The sequence below is a fragment of the Neophocaena asiaeorientalis genome, unplaced genomic scaffold (assembly GCF_003031525.2).
Source record: "Neophocaena asiaeorientalis asiaeorientalis breed wild unplaced genomic scaffold, Neophocaena_asiaeorientalis_V1.1 scaffold345, whole genome shotgun sequence".
NCBI lineage: Eukaryota > Metazoa > Chordata > Mammalia > Artiodactyla > Phocoenidae > Neophocaena > Neophocaena asiaeorientalis.
In genome coordinates this window covers 2,578,657-2,599,013 of record NW_020175181.1, presented here as the reverse complement: position 1 = coordinate 2,599,013, position 20,357 = coordinate 2,578,657, and the positions used below count along the sequence as shown (strand labels likewise).

General features: G+C 40.3%; 1 protein-coding gene across 1 annotated transcript in view; it reads right to left on the bottom strand.

Annotated features, from left to right (window-relative positions):
- Window positions 1-20,357, bottom strand: part of DTNB (dystrobrevin beta) — a 235,471-nt gene that overhangs the window by 128,942 nt on the left and 86,172 nt on the right. The window contains exons 7-8 of the mRNA XM_024764484.1: window positions 18,194-18,299; window positions 15,016-15,182 (exon numbers count right to left, since the gene is read on the bottom strand). Of these exons, the coding sequence (XP_024620252.1) occupies window positions 15,016-15,182; window positions 18,194-18,299 (273 nt within the window). The remainder of the gene's footprint in view (window positions 1-15,015; window positions 15,183-18,193; window positions 18,300-20,357) is intronic.

Sequence of the window (20,357 nt, the reverse complement as noted above, 5' to 3'; positions counted from 1 at the left end):
ACATGGAAGCTGGATACACATTCTCCAGTTCAGCTCTGGTAGCCACGTGTAGTAATCAAAAAAGATCTAACACTGGAGAAAGGGCTGTGGCTAAGATGACTGCCAGAGGAAACCATTCACTTGAAGAACTGCTTGGTTTCGGTTAAGTCACACATTCTCTGCAATGGAAAATCTCCCTGTCATCTCTTTGCTCTAAAAATAATCAGGCTAGTTGAAAAAAACACCTTATTATTTCATAAACTATACATCAATACTCTCTTTGATAAGTATCCATCTTTTTAAACAGCTGGGTCCATTTCAAATGTTCTGCTTTCAAACTCAGCACTTCTGCAGCTGTAAATGGGTTTAAGAATACACAGTGCATCCAAATACCACAGCAGAACAGGGGCAATATTCAAATACTGAAAAGAACAATATTTAAAATATCCCACTCAACCTACTGAAAATGCTGATATATGCTGTCAGGATACCTCTAGCCTATTCCTTTTATCTCTTGGATGGCCCAAGAAATTCATAATTTCAGAGGGAAGGCCTTGGTCAGCGAAGCAGTCAGTTTAGCTGTGGTCAGGAGAACTTCAGGGCCATCTCCCCAGGTTTCATACCACCTTAACAGGAGTAAAGATGGGAGCCCAGAGCTCTGCTCACTGCCGGCAAGACCCTCTCCCAGTAATACTCACATTGACAGCACCAGGATCTGCCTAGGAGACTATCTGGGACTAATTCCAACACAACCTTTATCACAGGTTATGCCTGTTTCGACTCCCCGCTTGGACTCTCATTCCCATAAGGCTCTGCACATAGCCTCACAAGACCCCATCTCCCACTAATCCTCCACTCTCAAATCGTTCAACTTATCTTCATAGTCTACCATCAGCAAAATCCCTTCTCTGGCTGAGAATCCTCTTCTCCGAGTGTTACTTTCACATAGAAACCTGGCTTTCCCTGAAGGCCTGGCTTCCTCTGCAGCCATTCAAGTGGCAGCTGCTTTCTCTCTCATATCCCTCAAACAGCTGGACCTCCAGGTGGGGAGATGTCCTCCCAGAACCTCACTGCCATTCTCAGATTATCTCCCCTTTTCCTTAAAACCCCCGTTTTGAATTTCATGTCATCAGACCAAAACCCTAAATATCCCTCTACAGTGGAGTCCAATATTACTGTCATAATTCTTGTTGATTTCAACATCCACAGAGTTGACCTTTCCCATACACTACTGTGGTCAATTGAACGGAGGACCTCCCAAAAGATACGCCCACACCTTAATCTCTGGAATCTAGAATATTGCCCTATATGTCAAAAGAGTAAATATTACCTTCTATGGCAAAATATGTGATTGAGTTAAGGATCTGGAGACAAAGAGTTTATCCTGGATTATCTGGGTAGACCCAAAATGCAATTACATGTATCCTTATAAGATAGACACACAGAGAAGAGAGAGAAGAGGAAGAGGCAATGTGACCAAGGAGGCGGAGACTGGAGTGAGGCAGCCACAAATCAAGGAATGCCAACAGCCACCAAAAGGTGGAAGAGGCAAAGAACGGTGTGATGGTTAATTCTGTGTGCTAACTTAACCTGTACTACAGCGTGCCCAGATAGTCAATCAAACATTACTTTGAGTGCTCCTGTGAGGGTGTTTTTGAATGAGATTAACATCCATATTGGTAGACGAGTAAAGCGGATTTGTCTTCCTGATGTGGGTGGGCCTCATCCAATCTGTTGAAGACCTGAACAGAATAAAGGGGCTGACCCTCCCTCAAGTAAGAGAATTCCTCCTGCCTGACTGACTTTGAACTGGGATACTGGATTTTCTGCTTTTGGAGTTGAATTGAAACATCTGCTCTTCCTGGGTCTCAAGCCTACAGCCCTTCAGACTCAAACTGGAACTACACCCTTGGCTCTGCTGGGTTTCCAGCTTTCTGACTCTTCCTGCAGATCTTGAGGCTTGTCAGCTTCCACTGCTGCATGAGCCAATTCCTTATAATAATCACTTCTTATATAATTGTAAACCATTTTGACTCTGTTTCTCTGGAGAACCCTGACTAATATAAATGGATTCTTCCCTGGAGCCTCCAGAGGGAGTATGGCCCTGCTAACATCTTGATTTCAAACTATGGTATCCACAGACATAGAGAACAGACTTGTGGTTGCCAAGGAGGAAGGGTTGAGGGAGGGATGGGCTGGGAGTTTGGGATTAGCAGATGCAAGCTATCACATACAGAATGGATACACAACAAGGTCCTACTGTATAGCACAGGGAACTATATTCAATATCCTGTGATAAACCACAATGGAAAAGAACATGAAAAAGAATGTGTGTGTATATATATGTATAACTGAACCACTTTGCTGTACAGGAGAAATTAACACAACATAGTAAATCAACTATATGTCAATAAAATAAATTTTAAAATAAAATAAAATTGTGATGTCCATAACTGTGAGAGAATAAATTTCTGTTTTAAGCCACCAACTTTGCAGTAATTTGTTACAGCAGCTTCAGGGAGCATATACAGTGGCCTTCCCTGAACTCTCCTACAACGTTCCCCCACTCTGCGTGGGTCACCAGCTTCAAGTCACGTCCTAGAACACCGTATTGCCAATTACCGTACATTATCTAACATCTCCATGTCAAGCACTGCACTCTCATACCAACTTCTATCTCTCTGGATCACTCCTTCCAGTGCCCTCGAACAATACTTCAGCGCCAATGGGACCCGTCTCCACCGAGCCTGCTACCTTCACACAGTCCCTTGTCTCCCTCATGGTCTCATTTCTCTCTTCAACCGACTTACATTCCACAGCCCATTACGACATTCATGTCTTTGCCTACTCTCCAGCCTCTCTCGCCAACCCTCCTCCTTTGTCACACTCCTCTGTCAAAACCCCACCTCCACCCACTCTGCTCCTCTACCCACACAATGAGGGGGCAGAAGTAAAATATACAACTACGCCAACTGGTCTGACTTTGAATTCATAACCACCAACCTCAAGTTAGTCATTCCAATCTCAGTTCGAATGTCACTTCTTAAAAAAGAAACTTTCCCTGACCAATTTTTGATAGCTTTATTGAGATATATAATTCACATACCATAAAATTCACCCTTTTAAAGTTACAATTCAGTGGTTTTAATCTATTCAAAACAGTTGTGTAACCATAACTAATATCTCATTTCAGAAGATGTTTTCCACCCCCAAAAGAAACCCAATACTCTTTTTGCCCACCCCACTGATCTACTTTGTCCCTATGCACTTGCTTACTGTGGGTATTTCATGTAAGTGGAATCAAACACTACGTGACTTTTTATGTCTGGCTTCTTTCACTTAGCATGTTTTCAAGGTTCATCCATGTTTTAGCATGTATCAGTACTTCATTTCTTTTTGTTGCCTAATAGTATTCCATAATGTTGACATAACACGTTTTGATTATCTGCTCAACAGTTGACAGACATTTGGCTTTATTTCCACTTTTGAGGTATTTCGGATAATGTTGCTATGAGCATTCATGAACAAGTTTTTCTGTGAACGTATATTTTCAACTCTCAAAGGAGAATTCTCAATTCTCACCTAGGAGTGGAATTGCTGGATCCCATGGTAACTCTGTTTAACATTCTGAGCAACTGCTAAACTATTTTTTCAATGTGGCTGCACCATTTTACATTCCCACCAGCAGTGTATTAGGGTTCCTATTTCTTCACATTCTCAACAATACTTGTTATTGTCAGTCTTTATTTCAGCCAACCTAGTGGGTGTGAAGGGGCATCTCATTGTGGCTTTGATTAGTCATTTCCCTAATGACTAAGTAATGTTGATCATCTTTTCATATGTTTATTGGCCATTTGTATATCTTCTGAAATGTATATTCAGATCCTTTGTCCGTTTTCTCCTAAAGTTAACTTAAAAAAAAATTGTGGTGGGCTTCCCTGGTGGCACAGTGGTTGAGAGTCCGCCTGCCGATGCAGGGGACACCGGTTCGTGCCCCGGTCCGGGAGGATCCCACATGCCACGGAGCGGCTGGGCCCATGAAGCATGGCCGCTAAGCCTGCGCGTCCGGAGCCTGTGCTCCGCAACGGGAGAGGCCACAACAGTGAGAGGCCCGCATACCGCAAAAAAAAAAAAAAAAAATTGTAAAAAAACACATAAAATTTACCATCTTAACCATTTTAAATGTACAACTCAATAGTGTTAATTATAGTCATATTCCTGTGATCTGCAAATAAAGAGTTTAGCTTCTTTTTCCAATATGGATGCATTTTATTTCTTTTTGCTGCCTAATTGCCCTGGCTAGGACAGCCAGTACAATGTTTATATAAGCGGCAAGAGCAGACATGCTTGTCTTGTTCCTGATCTTACAGAGAAAGCTTTCAGTCTTTCACCATTAAGTGTAACATTAGCTATGGGTTTTTCACAGATGTTGAAGAAATTTATCAGATTGAGGCAGTTACCCTCTATTTCTAGTTTGCTGCTTGATTTTTATCATGAAAGGAGGTTGCATTTTGTCAAATTCCTTTTTCACATTTATTGTGATAATCATGTATTTTTGTCCTTTATTCTAATAATATGGTATTATATTGATTGATTTTTGCATGTTGAACCAACCTTGCATTTCTGGGATAATATACATTTGGTCATAAACTGATGTATAATCTTCTTTATATGTTGTTGAATTTGGTTTGCTAATATTTCATTGAGGATTTTTGAGACTACATTCCTAAGGGATATTGGTCTGTAATTTCTTTTCTTTTGATATCCTCTTTTTTGTTTTGTTAGGTTTTGTTTTCATATCAGATAGCATAACACTGGCCTGACAAGAATGAGTTCAGAGGTGTTCATCCTCTCCTATTTTGGCAAATGTGTCAAGGCTTGGTATTAACTCTTTAAATGTTCAGTAGAACTCACCAGTGAAGGCATCTAGGCCCGGCCTTTTGTGGGAAGGTTTTTTTATCACTACCTTAATCTCTTTACTTATCACAGATTTATTCAGATTCGCTGTCTCCTCCCGAGTCAGTTTCAGCAGGTTGCTGACCACCACCATATCCTAAGTAGCTGTTCAGTCATCTTTTTATCATTTTACTTTTCTACATAGAACTTATCATCATTTGATACCTTCCTTGTTCACTTATTTTGGGGATTTTGTTTTTAAAATGTTTTTATCCATCTGCCCCCTTTAAAACGTAAGCTCCGGACTTCCCTGGTGGCGCAGTGGTTGAGAGTCCGCCTGCCGATGCAGGGGACGCGGGTTCGTGCCCCGGTCCGGGAAGATCCCACATGCCGCGGAGCGGCTGGGTCCTTGAGCCAAGGCCACTGAGTCTGCGCGCCCGGAGCCTGTGCTCCGCAACGGGAGAGGCCACAACAGTGAGAGGCCCGCGTAACGCAAAACAAAACAAAAACAAAAAAAACCGTAAGCTCCATGAAGGCAATGACTTTGTCCTAGCCTTTTCTAAGTAACCCCACACCTACAACAGTGTCTGCGAGGTAGCAGGTACTGAATTAGAATTTGCTGGATAAACGTATAAATGAGTTAATGAAGCTGGCAGCAGAAAGTTAAGGGGGTTCCTGTCTTAAGGCTTTTGTTTTCTCTGTGTAAGAAAAGAAGTCATCTACTGAAAGACAGGGAAGAGTTGGGGTAGATGGTTTAAAAAGAATGGAGACTTTATTCCTTTATGACTTTAACTGACCACTGCAAAGAATGGAAAAGCAAGGTGATCAGAGAAATGCAACAGGATTGCAATGCTGAGCATCAACATGTAGTTGGTGATCATGAAGCTTAAGGTAATACTAATCTGTCCCATTGTATGGATTTCTCCAGAAGTACTAGAGAAAGCAGATAAATTAGTTCATCCATGAATTTCGTTGACAGAGACATGGATAAAAAAGTCACAGGACAATGGCGTTTATGGTACAGGAATGAAGGGCCATATCTAAAATGGTAAGGAGAGAAGAAAAAAGAAGCAAGGAATGATGGATAGAGAGAGGAGACAGATCAATGGATAAAAGGCTGGAAAGAGATTAAAAAATGATCTTAGTGAGAGTGGTTGAAAAGTCAACTGGAATGATAATGGGATATCAAACGAGAATAGGATGTCGAAATCAGTGATTTTGGAAGTAGGAGCAGTTGGAGGTGGCGAAAAGGTCTAGGTGTAACTGAGGGAGCAGACGTCTGATGTTCAGTGGAGAAGAAGAGTGTCAGAGCTGAAGAAGTCAAGAAACCATGTGGCCAAGGTCTTAAAAGGTTTGACTACAGAGATGCAGAAATCACCATGAGGTGACCATCAATCGGGTACCAAACCATCCAGCAGTGAAGGAGTATGTCCAGAAAGGACGGAGATAATACCACCAGAAAAGAAGAAGGATAACAGGGCTAAAATGACATGATCCTCAAAGCAGCATCTTGCTTGTATTTTTTTTTTTTTTAATCTAAGAGATTCAGGGTGTAAAGATCTAGAAGTGGCAGGAAGGAATACAAGAAGGAAAATAACCAGGGTGACAGCATTCACAGAAATATAAGCTGACCCTCAACTTATAATTGAGGTTAATCCTCATCCTTGTATCAGCCTTTCCTCTTTGAATGTAGGTGGAAACTGTGGATATGATAAACGATCACTCCTCTGATTATGTTATACAGTGAAAGGAAGATTACCTTAGGTGGGCCTGGTCTAATCAGGTGAGCTGTTTAAAAGCAGTATTTTTTTCTGGCTGGTTTCAGAGAGATGCACTCTAGCTGGCCTCGAAGAAAGCCAACATCTATGCTGTGAACTGCCTATGAGGGCCACATGTCAAGGAACTGCAGGTAGCCCCTGGGAGCTGAGAGTCACCCCTGGCTGGCAGCTATCAGGAAAACGGGGACCTCATTATCACAGCTGCAATGAGATGAATCCTGCCAACAACCAGTGAGATGACAAGAGGACCCTCAAGCCCAGATGATAATTACAGCCTCAGCTGACACCACGATTTCAACGCAGTGAGACCTACAGCAGAGAATCCAGCCATGCCATTGCCTGGACTTCTGACCTAGATAACATATTTCTGCTGTTTTAGGCTGCTAAGTTTATGGTTATTTATTATGCAGGAAACGAAAACTAAAACAGTGACCATAAATAGTTTACCCAGGATAATTGCAGTTTACACATGTTGTCCCTGCATAATTAACAGTGTCCCCTTCCACTCTCACATGAGTCTGGATTATATGCTAATTTATACGGTCACCCTAACAATAATTTCACCTCCCAAACCCTAAAGATTCATGTGGATGTAGGAGAATAGATAGCCACCACCTGAAAGGGCTGCGAGAGAAGTGGAACACCTACAGGAAAGCCAAATTTCTATCAAAACAAGGGGTTAAAAGAAATGCTTAGACAGCCCCACTGCTGGGCATATACCCTGAGAAAACCGTAACTCAAAAAGAGTCATGTACCACAATGTTCACTGCAGCTCCATTTATACAATAGCCAGGACATGGAAGCAACCTAAGTGTCCATCAACAGATGAATGGATAAAGAAGATGTGGCACATATACACAATGGAATATTACTCAGCCATAAAAAGAAATGAAATTGAGTTATTTGTAGTGAGGTGGATGGACCTAGAGTCTGTCATACAGAGTGAAGTCAGAAAGAGAAAAACAAATACCATATGCTAACACATATATATGGAATCTAAAAAAAAAAAAAAGGCTCTGAAGAATCTAGGGGCAGGACAGGAATAAAGATGCAGATGTAGAGAATGGACTTGAGGACACGGGGCGGGGCAAGGGGAAGCTGGGACGAAGTGAGAGAGTGGCATTGACATATATACACTACCAAATGTAAAATAGATAGCTAGTGGGAAGCAGCCGCATAGCACAGGGAGATCAGCTCGGTGCTTTGTGACCACCTAGAGGGGTGGGATAGGGAGGGTGGGAGGGAGACGCAAAAAGGAGGGGATATGAGGATATATGTATATGTACAGCTGATTCATTTTGTTATACCGCAGAAACTAACACACCATTGTAAAGCAATTATACTCCAATAAAGATGTTAAAAAAAAAAACCAAACAAAACAGGTCAGAGCCACAGTGGGCAGGTCTCAGCAGTTTTTCTGAGGAGTGTGGGGCACTGACCTAAGGGACTAGATTTTGTAGCTTTTGTTTGGATTTTCTTCATGTGTGTATCTTACCTCCTGCTGTATTTGCTACAAGTAGGTATACTGTCTTACGCCTTTAAAAAAAATAGTCCTCCTGCCTAGTTTTGCACCAGGTACAAAGTAGCTATTTAACTATGACATGTAACTATTTAGAACTGAACAGGGGCATGGCCAAGAAGTGTACCTTGTCCTCAATGAATACACATTATCTCTTAGAATTCTAGAGATGTGAGGAGAGGTATGCTGATCACATGAAAATGAAACATTGCTTCTGACAAAGTCAACAGTCTTAATTGTTCCAAGTCTATAACAACATAATTTTCTGACTCCTTAAAGTAAATGATTTAATATCATCAGTGCCCAAACAACTACTCTGGACATATGTGAGTTGCTCATTAACATTTACTTTTAAAAAGGCAATGATATTAATAGAGATTGTGAAACAAATCCAATACTTTGTCATTTATAGATTTTGAAGAATGGGATAAGTAACTTTGTGCAGAGGTGGAGTCTGCCATCTGCTGGGAAGAAAGGTGAAATTTCCATGTCATCAACTAAGTTATATAACTACCTCTACTGACAACAAACTGTACTGTGGTACGAGTGTACTGTGCATACACACTTCCTGCCATGGAGTAGTAACCACATGGGAATCGGTCAAATTTCTCCTGGTAAAGTGAAGACAAGAATAAGTGGACCCCTGAAAGTAAGGCAAGGGGGAAGGCAGGGAATGGGCGCAGTCTTGTTTACCTCCAAGCCCTCCTTGCGGATCAGGAAAGGGTTAAGAGTTTCCGTTTGGGAAGATGAAAAGGTCCCAAAGACGGATGGTGGTGATGGTCGCACGACAACGTGAATGTACTTAACGCCACCGAACTGTACGAACGCGGTAGAAAAGCATGACAGTCTCCACGGCGGACAGAGATCCTTGATCAGGATGTAAGGCTTTATCCGCTGGGTGGCAGACTGTATTTTCCAAACCTAACTGCAGGGATCTCTCTCACCACCCTTGCTCCGCTGTGATGGACTTGACCACCACCCCAGCATCATGAGATGAAGTCCCTTCTCCTTCCCTCCAGCCTTAGAGACTGTGACCAACAGAATATGGCGGAATGTCGCCGCATAACTTTACAGCCAGGTAAGACAAGGCCTTGCAGCTTCCCCACAGCTCTCTAGGGATGCTGGTCCTCCAGCTGCTTCCTCCGGTGATGCTCTCTCTTAAAATAATGTCTCCTGGGAGGGAGACGCAAGAGGGAAGACATATGGGAACATATGTATATGTATAGCTGATTCACTTTTTATAAAGCAGAAACTAACACACCATTGTAAAGCAATTATACCCCAATAAAGATGTTTAAAAAATAAATAAATAAATAATGTCTCCATGCTGTGAAAAGCACAAGCCACGTTCAGAGGCCCACACAGAGGTGGGTCCTGTCGACCATTCCAGCCTTATGATCTGAACAAGGACTTCTGTTTAAGTGGTTCATTCAGTCACAGAGACTATCATGCTTTCTATTAAATTATACTTTTAAAAATAATAACTTATTCAAACTATGCATAACATTTTGTAGGATTTTTATTGCCATATTTAAATGATTCAGATTTGGAGGAAGATCCTGATACAGTGCTGTTGTTGGTTTTTTTAAATCACTGTTAAATGATGTTTAGCCCAAACCTTCCCCATCTCAGCAGATGGCAATTCCATCCTTCTAACTGTTTGGGACAAAATCTTAGAGCTTCCCTGGACTCCTTTCCTCTCACAAGCCACATCCCACCCATGAAGCAGATTTATAAAGTATATCCTAACTCAGCTCTTTTCATCACCTCTACTGCTAACATCCTACCATATCTTGTCTTAATTACTGCAATCATCTCTCTGAAATGGTCTGCTTCTATCTTTTCCTTCCACTGTTTACTCTTTACATGGCATCCAGACTGATCATTTTAAAATATAAATCAACTCAAGCTATTTTCTACCCAAAGCTCTACAAAGATTCCTCCTTTCACTCAGAGTAAAAGCCAAAGCCCTTACAATGGCCAGCAAGGCCCTTGTCACCTCTCTGACCCCCTCCCTACAGCTCTCCTGCTGCTCCTTCTGCTCTGGCTACGCTGGCATTTTTGCTGTTCCCTGAATTCACATGCACACTCTTGCTGTACGGCCACGATCCTGAAAACTTCTGCTCTTCCCCAGATGTCTGCAGGCAGACATCTAAGACTTTGCTCAAATCTCACTTTCTCAACAAGGCCTATAAGACTATCCCCACTCCTACCCTTGATTCCTTTTTCTGATTTCTTGCTCATGTGAGAGTCCAGTGTACACTGGAAGAGGGGCTCTCATCCATGAATTCAGGGCCCCAGCCTCCTTTCATCTAAGGACTCTGCCTCTGTTAACTAACAGAGATCCTTTCATTTGGGCTGGTGTACATAGGGAGTGGGAAGGGCAAAGATAGAAAGAATGGAGAAGACACACCTGCTTTAAACTACCTTGACCCAGAAGTAACACAGATGACTTCCAAACAAATTCCATGGGTAAGAAGTAGTCATATAGCCCATCCGGCTACAAGGAGGATGGCTATATAATCTAGTTATATATATATCCAGAAGAAAAGGAAAACATGGATACTGGTAAGGACTTCTAATCACTAAATATCTTTCTGCTCACTTTCACTACACAAAGAACACACTCAAGCCTCTCCCACCACCCAGAAGCAAACCTGAAGTCCCATCCAGTCAGCGCATCTAACCACAAGTGCAGGACCTCTGGCTCTGCCAGTTTCCTTCATCAAGACCACGTGCAGCTCCTTAAGACACAACGTATGAACTGAAAAGGCATGTTATTTGCACCTGCTCTCCCCAGTCCCAATATACAAGAGTGGGAGGAGAAGGTTCTTCCTTATCAAATATTCTCCTTGGCCGTGTGGGCTCTGGTACACCCTCCTGAGGGGCCGTAAAACCTTCATAACCCACCTCTTTCCAGGGCAAGTTCTGGGTCCTTAAAAAGTGATTTTATAGCTGTAATAGTCAGGCTCATGGTTCCATTGCCAACAGAATTCCGTCAAAAACTTAGCAGGCCTTTGATCTATTTGTTTCCAGTCGGTTCCATGTGCCAGTAACCACACACAAAGTTCTTCCCCAGACATGCCTCCATTCCTCTTGCTTTCAACTAACAGAAGCCACCTGGAGGCCACATGAAACAATAGATCAGCAGTTTCCAACTCTGGCTGCAAAACAGAACTTTCAAAAACTGCCTGTGTCCGGGTTTCATGTACCCTGGACCCATTAAATCAGAAGCTATGAAGGTGGGAGCAAGATGATTCTGATGAACAGCCAGTAAGAACTACACTTCATCTGATCTTTGCCACAGGACTGTCACTTTTTTTTTTCAACTGAGAACACTTACTAGGTCTTTGATGCTCAAAACCTCTCTCAACTCTTATCTCTTGCTCTCTAGAAATAGTCTGTTTTTCCTTTCACTGCCCCAACTCTCAGAACTTTCTCTATTCCCTTTCATTTTTTGCTGGAAAGCTAGCCAATTCTTTCCTAAGCTCATCTCTTTCATGTAATACCTTACCAATAAGAGTCAACACACACTCTGACCTTTTCCAACGTTTGACCTAGAGTTCGCTGGGCATGAAGCAAGTCTTCCAAGTTATCATCGATGACAAATTTACCAAATTGGTCACCACTGCAGAACTTGGGTTTCTGTCTTTCCCAACTCCAGTATCAGTGTCCTCATCAGGGTGCTACCTGACTGCCAAGCCAACGAAACAAATGTTAAGGTTCTGTTTTAACAGAATTCCACTGCCAGTACCAACCACTGTAGCAAAAACTAAAACCTCAGTAGTTTAACACAGAGTTTCTCCCTTGCTTCCATCAGAGTCACACAGGTTGGCAGGATATTCCTCTCCACCCATTGTTCAAGGACCCAGTTTCCTTTCATTTTATGGTTTCACCCTCTCTGGGTCCTAATGAAATTCTCTCCACTAAGCTGCTAGAGAGGATAGAAAAGGCACCCAGTTATTAACTGTCTTGTTCTGGGAAGAGATATATCACTCTGATCACATTCCACTGGTAACAGCTATTCACGTGGTCCTTTTGGATACAGTGGGGCTGAGAAATGTAGTCTAGATGTGTGCCCAGCAAGAACAGGAAAACAGCGATGCCGATGAGCCCTAGTGGTCTCTTTAACACCCTTAAAATCTAACTCCACCAAGGCAGGAATCTTTGTCTAGTTTGTTCATAGATGTATCTCACAAGCCTCTTACAGTGCCTGGGACATAGCAGGTGCTCAAAAAATATCTTTTGAATAATGAATGGACAGAATGAATTACAGGTATGGTACCATATGGCATTCTTTTCTATAATAAAGACAAATGAATGGATTGATGAATAAAAGAATGGTGAATTATACTGCATAGTTACTTAGATAAAACATTAAACAGAACTTTTGGAAAAATCAAAATAAATTTCCAAGCACCAACACTACACATATCAAGTCTACAATGCAAATTCATACACAAACTGGTTAAATGCACACTAAATTCATCTGTTGTGAACACAGAGAAACATTCATTCAAAATTTTAGTACAAACACTGTGGACAAACTTCAAAGAAATTACTATTAAACTGATTACACACTTTTTTGTTAGGTGGAAATTTCTTTACCCACAACAGCCTCAAAATTCATCCATCTCTTCCTCAAAGAACAAGCGCACTGCACACAGAGTCCTAGTCTTAAAAACAAGTCACACACAAGACCTTACCAATATGCATCTACCATCATAATGCAAATACTCATCAAAATTCAGGACTAATACATTTATGATACCAGCTTCAAAATTATGCATGCTGATAATACTTGACTTTTCCTTAACTCTTAAGTCACTATAACAAAAATAAATTAATAAACTAGAAAAAAAAACAAAGCTGAAATAAAAATAACAATAAATGGCGATAAGACTTACTTCACAAGAGTGCTGTGAAGATCAAACAGAAATATAAGAATTCACTTGTGATTTCTGTACTTTCCTCTATGTATGTTGTAGATCAACAGAGTATATGAAAAACTGCTTTGTAAATCATAAAGCAATATTCAAACAGTCACTTATCTTTAAATAAATATAAAATTCCCATTTCTATAAGGGTTTTAAATTAGCTAAATGAGCAAGTTCAAACTAAGGTGAAAAAGAAGTTCCTCATCCTCCTAGCCCCAACATCTAGAAAGAGAACTTTCAGTAGATACATTCCAGAGAATCCAATCATTATGAAAGGTAATAAGGCAAAGAGCTTTCTCAGTGTAAAGAGTTAGACTCTAAACAAAAAACAGTTGAAAAATATTAATAAGTCATTTAACACAGCGGGATACTTGCACTTTAAGAAGAAGAAAAAGTAACAATTTGAAAATCTATAAATTCTCTCTAGTCAATGAAAAAGAGAATAAACTACTGGGTTTTGTTTTCCCTTTGCTTATTTAAAAAATTTAAAATAATGACTCCTCAACCAAAAGAAATATTGGAATTTACAACACAAGACCCAGGATAGGAGGTTCAGTTTAACAAAATTTTATGGGTTAGCTGTCACTGAAAAGCCATCTAATAAAAAATTATCTCAAACACATTATCAGAGATGTAGGAAGTATATACTTGATTAAAGTTTGTTTCTTGTTTTTAACTAATCCCTGATATAAACTTATTTGCTTTTTTCTTGGTTGAGTTTTAAGATGGTTAACTAGGAAAAAAAAGAAAATAGAAAAAAACCCCTGCTTATTGAAGCTTTCTAATACTTAAAGTCTAGTAGGATGACCGGGCTTAAGAACCTAGATCCTGAATTATACTTATGACCCTATATATTTTTCTACCTTTTAGCAAACCAACCAACCAAACAAAAGCTAGAGGAAAAAGATTTAAAGCAAGGCTATAGCGATTTAGGAAATAAAAATATGACATTTTTTAAACTCTGGAAATAAACTGAGAGAAGGGAAGAAAAAATGATTGATGCTAAACTTGTTACATGATTTATAAACACCACAGAAAAATCAGACATTGACCTCTACCCAAATACTGTTATTTAAAAGATTGCTTTTGAAAGTAAAGACATCGGTGTGGCAATTGTAAAATACAGTATCTACCCAACTTTAGAGAGGTAAAAATTTAACTCCTTCATCTCATGCAGCTTTCTCTGCAACATTTAAACCCTATAAGCATGAATAAAGTTTGTTGAAAAAAAGAGCTTTAAATCTTCCTTAAAGTTCAGAGAGTAAGTCTTCTGGGGTGGGGGTGGTACCCCCTTGTACAATTTTAAAAGAAGACACTCTTCGGGCTTCCCTGGTGGCGCAGTGGTTGAGAATCTGCCTGCCAATGCAGGGAACACAGGTTCGAGCCCTGGTCTGGGAGGATCTCACATGCCGCGGAGCAACTAGGCCCGTGAGCCACAACTACTGAGCCTGCGTGTCTGGAGCTTGTGCTCCGCAACAAGAGAGGCTGCGACAGTAAGAGGCCCGCGCACCGCGATGAGGAGCGGCCCCCGCTCGCCGCAACTGGAGAAAGCCCACGCACAAAAACAAAGACCCAGCATAGCCAAAAATAAATATTAATTAATAAAAAAAAAAAAAGAAGACACTTTTCACTGGGAAAGGGAGCACTGCAACATTCCATTTTACTGAATAAAAGAGACCACATCAAAGGTCATAATATCTCCATCTCCTAGAACTTTAAAAACTCTCCTTTTCAAATCAAGTGATGAAGCACAACATACCTGCAAGCCCCATCATAAATATAAGGGTTAATATTTTATGACGCCACATCCTTATTTGATAGGTATCTATCAGAAAAGTGGCCCTGGTGCTGTTACAGATGAAACAAGTAACCGCTGGGGACACAGACTGAGACACAAAGCAGTTACCCAAGAGGAATGCTCCTTCATCTGGTGCTGGTTGCTGTGAGGGCCATTGGCATGGCCACGCCAAAAGCAATTCTGGCAGAGCTGGTAGTTGTGGCACTGCTGGCATCGGTACCGGAAACCCATCATACTCTCACACCGGCAATAGGAGCACTCCACGGGGTGGAAGACTTGAGGGATGAGGGCGGGGAGGAGAGGGGACCAGAGGGAGAAAGAAGTCATTTTCATTTGGAGAATAAAGTCAGTACAGCGGAAAACCAAATTTAACATAAAAGCAAAGGTGAAAACAAAACTAGAAGTGAAGAATCTAAATTGTCTTCAATTTAGTTAATCTAACCAGCCATTCACTGGAATAAAAAGAAAATAACAAAATTTTCCATTTAGAATAGATTACAATCCACCTTAGAAAACAACCAATTGCCTTCTTTAAAATGACATTCGTGTCTCAAAGTTTAGGTAAACAAACCAGTAAGGAGGAGAGACACCCTCATTCCAAAATTTCTCTGCCAAACCTATTTTTTTTAAGAGATGTATATTGTTAGTTGTGGACATATGTTTCCTTCACTGACATAAAATCTGTGAGAGCCAGTACGCCATGCTTTATGTCTCTGCTACCTGCAAGTGGTATTTCACACAGTCCTTTGGATTGAAGGCCTCCAAAAGTTTGCTGAACTACATACTACAGGGACTTCCCTGGAAGTCCAGTGGTTAAGACTCTGAGCTTCCAATGCAGGGGGCACTGGTTCGATCCCTGGTTGGGGAACTAAGATCCCACATGACACACGGCACAGCCAGTAAACAAATAAATAAATAAATACTACTACATCCCTGGGTGCAAATGGTAACTGGTAAAAAAGTAAGGCTACCATATCAAAATACTAGTTTTAGGTAAGAGCTCCAAGTATTGGCATAAAATAAGGTACTCTAACCAATGAAGGGGCAGTGATTTGGAGAGAGGGAAACTTAGGTGACCCGAGACTCCTTTCTCCACCTCACACAGCATCTTACCTCAGGAAAACCTGCCAGCCGGCAGTCAGGATTTATAGGGGTTACTGGGATTCTCTTATAGCCTGAAAGTCCAGTTTACTCAGTGGAAGTGGGCAATAAATGCACAACTGTATATTACAGATTGTTATTTATACTTTTTGTTTTTTTTTTTTTTTTTTGGGTACACGGGCCTCTCACTGCTGTGCCTTTTCCTGTTGTGGAGCACAAGCTCGGGACGCGCAGGCTCAGCGGCCATGGCTCACGGGCCCAGCCGCTCCGCGGCACATGGGCTCTTCCCGGACCGGGGCACGAACCCGTGTCCCCAGCATCGGCAGGCGGACTCTCAACCACTGCGCCACCAGGGAAGCCCTGTTATTTATACTTTTAAATGTTGATAGCACGATTGTTCCCTCTGGCAATTCAATTCTGAACACAAGAAATGGAAGTCAAAGGAAAGAGGGATGTAATATTCAAAGCTTCATTTGAACAACTCTTTCTAGCACTGTGTATACAAAGGCAGTGTTGTCTCAATTATAAGGCTTTTTAGTCCTACTTCCAAAAATGCATATTAACTAGAGAATCAAGTCTCAAAACAAACAAACAACAACAACAAAACCTGAGCACTAGGTGAGAAAAATAATACAACAAGATCACTAAAGAATAACAGAAAACTAAAATCTGGAATGAGAAATCCAAAGGACATACCTCCTCTAAGAAATTTAAATTTTTGTTATCAAAATATTTCTAAGGAATAATGAAAGTGTTAATCACATAAGAATGTAATTTATAAATAACATACTACATACAAAGTCACAACAAAATGTTCATATGGATAATACTAGATCTCGACAAATGAGATCCTCTCTACTGGGGATAGCAGATATAAAATGACTTTATGAACATGAGCGGGATATGAAACTACGAAAACATTTAGTGCTATAAAGGCACTGTCCCTCAAAAGCACCAACACTGTAATAATTTAACAGCACAAATCTCTATCCAAAAATCCTGTTTAAAAATTTAGCTGTTTGGGCTTCCCTGGTGGCGCAGTGGTTGAGAGTCCGCCTGCCGATGCAGGGTACACGGGTTCGTGCCCCGGTCTGGGCGGATCCCACGTGCCGCAGAGCGGCTGGGCCCGTGAGCCACGGCCGCCGGGCATGCGCGCGTTCCGGGCCTGTGCTCCGCAGCGGGAGAGGCCACAGCAGTGGGAGGCCCGCGTACCGCAAAAAAAAAAAAAAAATTTAGCTGTTTTAGTCTACTCAAGAGATTCCAGGACTTTAGGAAAATAATCTTGAATCTAAGGACTTGTGAACTAAAGCCATGACTGAGTGAAAGCCTGAGAAGTTAAAAAAAAAAAAAAAGATATGAGTAGGAGGGAGAGAAAATAAAAAGAGTACGGTAGCGTTCTCTCATTCTTACAAAATGAAAAAAGAGGACTCTGCTTTTTAGTGCCGCTCAGCTATCACTCTTTCTCTTTTGTGGAATGAGGAGAGACAGGCAAGAAGAGCCTTAAAAGAAGGGAGCTTCCAGAGAAAAGCCAGGACCTTTCCTTTAATGAATTCAAACAACCTAAACAAGGAGATAAACTGATAGCAATAGCAGAAAAACCTAAGTAGTTACTGAGAGATAAGTACCATTTCAATTTCAAGTGAAACAAAGATTTAAGTCAAACTACTTGGGAAGGATATTGAGAGTAATTCAGCGGTAAAGGAAAAAACTGAATATGGGTGAAACCCAGTACCAAATTCTATCTTGGCTATTTTCCTTTAAACTATTCCAAAATTTTACAGTTTTAGTGGTTGATATTGAATATACACAAGTTTTTGGAGTTATGCTTTTTATAAACTAAAGGAAAACAAGGAAGTCATGGCTAAGTCAGGTGGGTTTAAGCAGAAAACAACCATCTGGAATCTTGGGGGAAAAGCCTGGAGTTTGAACCACAAAGTTTTCTGACCTGATATTACTACCTCTTGGTATCCTATCTAAGTAATAAGTCCTCCCTCCCCCCCCCTTTTTTTTTTTTTTTGAGAAATAAATATTACTCTTTTGGAAGCTAAAACCACAAATTCAAATGATGGAGTGCCAGCAAATGTCAACTGTAATTTTCAATGATAATAACTAAGGACATTACAAATACTGTCAGTTCATATACTTCCTATAGCACAGGGAACTGAATGATAAAAGTTCTCCTTACCATTCTCAACATGGGCAAGCCTATGCATGAGAGGTAGCCAGACAAGGCACTGGGGAGGAGGGTCGGCCATCATGGTGTCTAAAAACGTATTTAGCATTATCTTTTTCTGTGAAGAGAAAAAAAAACAAATATACTTCATATTTTTCAAATATCTCTGAACTCTAAGATTAAGTTAACTTAGGATTCTCCCCACCAAGTTGTAATGAATTACATGGGAAACTTTACAGCAAAATAAATAATATTTTGCATTACTACAGACACTGCTACACGCTATCCTATATACTACTGCTATATTCAAATGCATTTCCACTTACATTATTTTATTTGAGTCTTAAAACAACTGTATAAGACAAATAGGCTAGGATGGAATTACTATGTTGTACACCTGAAACTAATATTGTAAGTTAACTATATTTCAATAAAACATATGAAATGAAAGAAAGATAAATAGGCTAGGTATTACTATCTTCATTTTACAGATGAGATAATAAAGGAATGACGCATTTAAATGATTTGTAAAGGTCCTACCAAAATCAGGACTACAACTCAGGCGTCCTTCAAATGACTATTTCTGAAGAATTCTGAAGGAAAGTCTCAGATCCAGGACAGAGACTGCAGGCCAGCACTGAATGGAGAGAGGGAAAGGTTCTCACATATATGTAAGAGGGCTAAAGGGGGGTGATAACAGTAGGAAGTTACCGTCCAAAGGCCCTTATGCATAGCTATGCATTGACGGTGTAGTTTGAGAAATGCCTACTCGAATAGGCTAAATAAAGTTTTCCAAAGTGTTTTCCATCTCAGGCATCAAAGTTACTAATGTTTCTGAGATTTCAGAGGAATCTGGGAGGAATGCGTGAGCAACGTTAAAAATAAAAACAGAAAGTCACCCAGCATTTGAATGGAGGTTCAGACATGGAAAATGCCTCTTATAATGGATATGCAAATAACTGCAATAAACCAAAATGAAATTAAAAGTGTCTACTTAAAATTGAGAAGATGCTAGGAAGTCTTTAGCTAGTCAGAGGTGGTTAATATACGTTTGTAATTATATCACTTATCATAAATGTAATGTTTAAATTAATGTTTCTGTATCATCTTATATTTGTTAAAAATTACACTTTTACAAATCCACTTATAATCCTAATGCTACTTTCCCTAAAAGTTTTGATTCACCTATCATGGAGTTTTGTGTGGTTTCTTAAATCTTCAAGATGAAAAGGAATTATACTTGATATCTCAGAACTCCCTCATAAGTACACTCAGGATCAGTTTCCAAAAGTTGTCCTAAGTCATACTATAATTTAAGTCCTCCAAAAGCATGAGGAATGAAACCAGAAGAACTGTGTCCCAGTGCTCTGTCTTCCATTAACTACGTGATTGGGGGGAAATCACCTAACATTCTGGTTTCAGTTTTCTTATCTCTCAAGGGCTAGAGCAGTGGTTCTCGAAGTATGGTCAGAGGTCCCCCTGCAAGGTTCCTAAAACATTTCCAAGGAGCCCATGAGGTCAAAACTATTTTCATAATAATACTAAGACATCATTTGCTTTTTTCAATCTGATTCTCTCATGACTATACAGTGGAATGTTCCAGAGGCAACGTGGCATATCCACAATTATCTGCAAAAGCTTTTAAAATATTCCTCCCTTTTCCAACTACACAGCTGTCTGAGACCAGATTTTCTTTCCATACTTTAACCAAAACAACATATCACAACAGACTGAATGGATAAGCAGATATGAAAACCCAGCTGTCTTCAACTGAGCCAAATATTAAAGAAATTTGCAAAAAATATAAAACAATGGCCTTCTTCTCATTAAATTTTTTTGCTTTGGAATATCTACTTTTCATAAAATATATTATTTATGTTAATATGTAATTGGTTTATCATTGTTCTTTTTAAATGATTTAATATTTTATAATTTATCAGTTTTGATTTCTAATATAGAAATACTGATAGATATAACTCATATAAACAAAAGCTTTCTGGGGTGCTCAAATATTTTCAAGGGTGTAAAAAGGTCCTGATACCAGAAAGTTTGAGAACTTATGGGACAGAATTCCCAGCTCTAAAATTCCGTGACTCAGTAAATAACTATGTGAAAGACAGGCTCTTTCACTCTTTTCTTCTACCTTTTGTTTTGTTTTATTTTGGTTTTGCTCCTG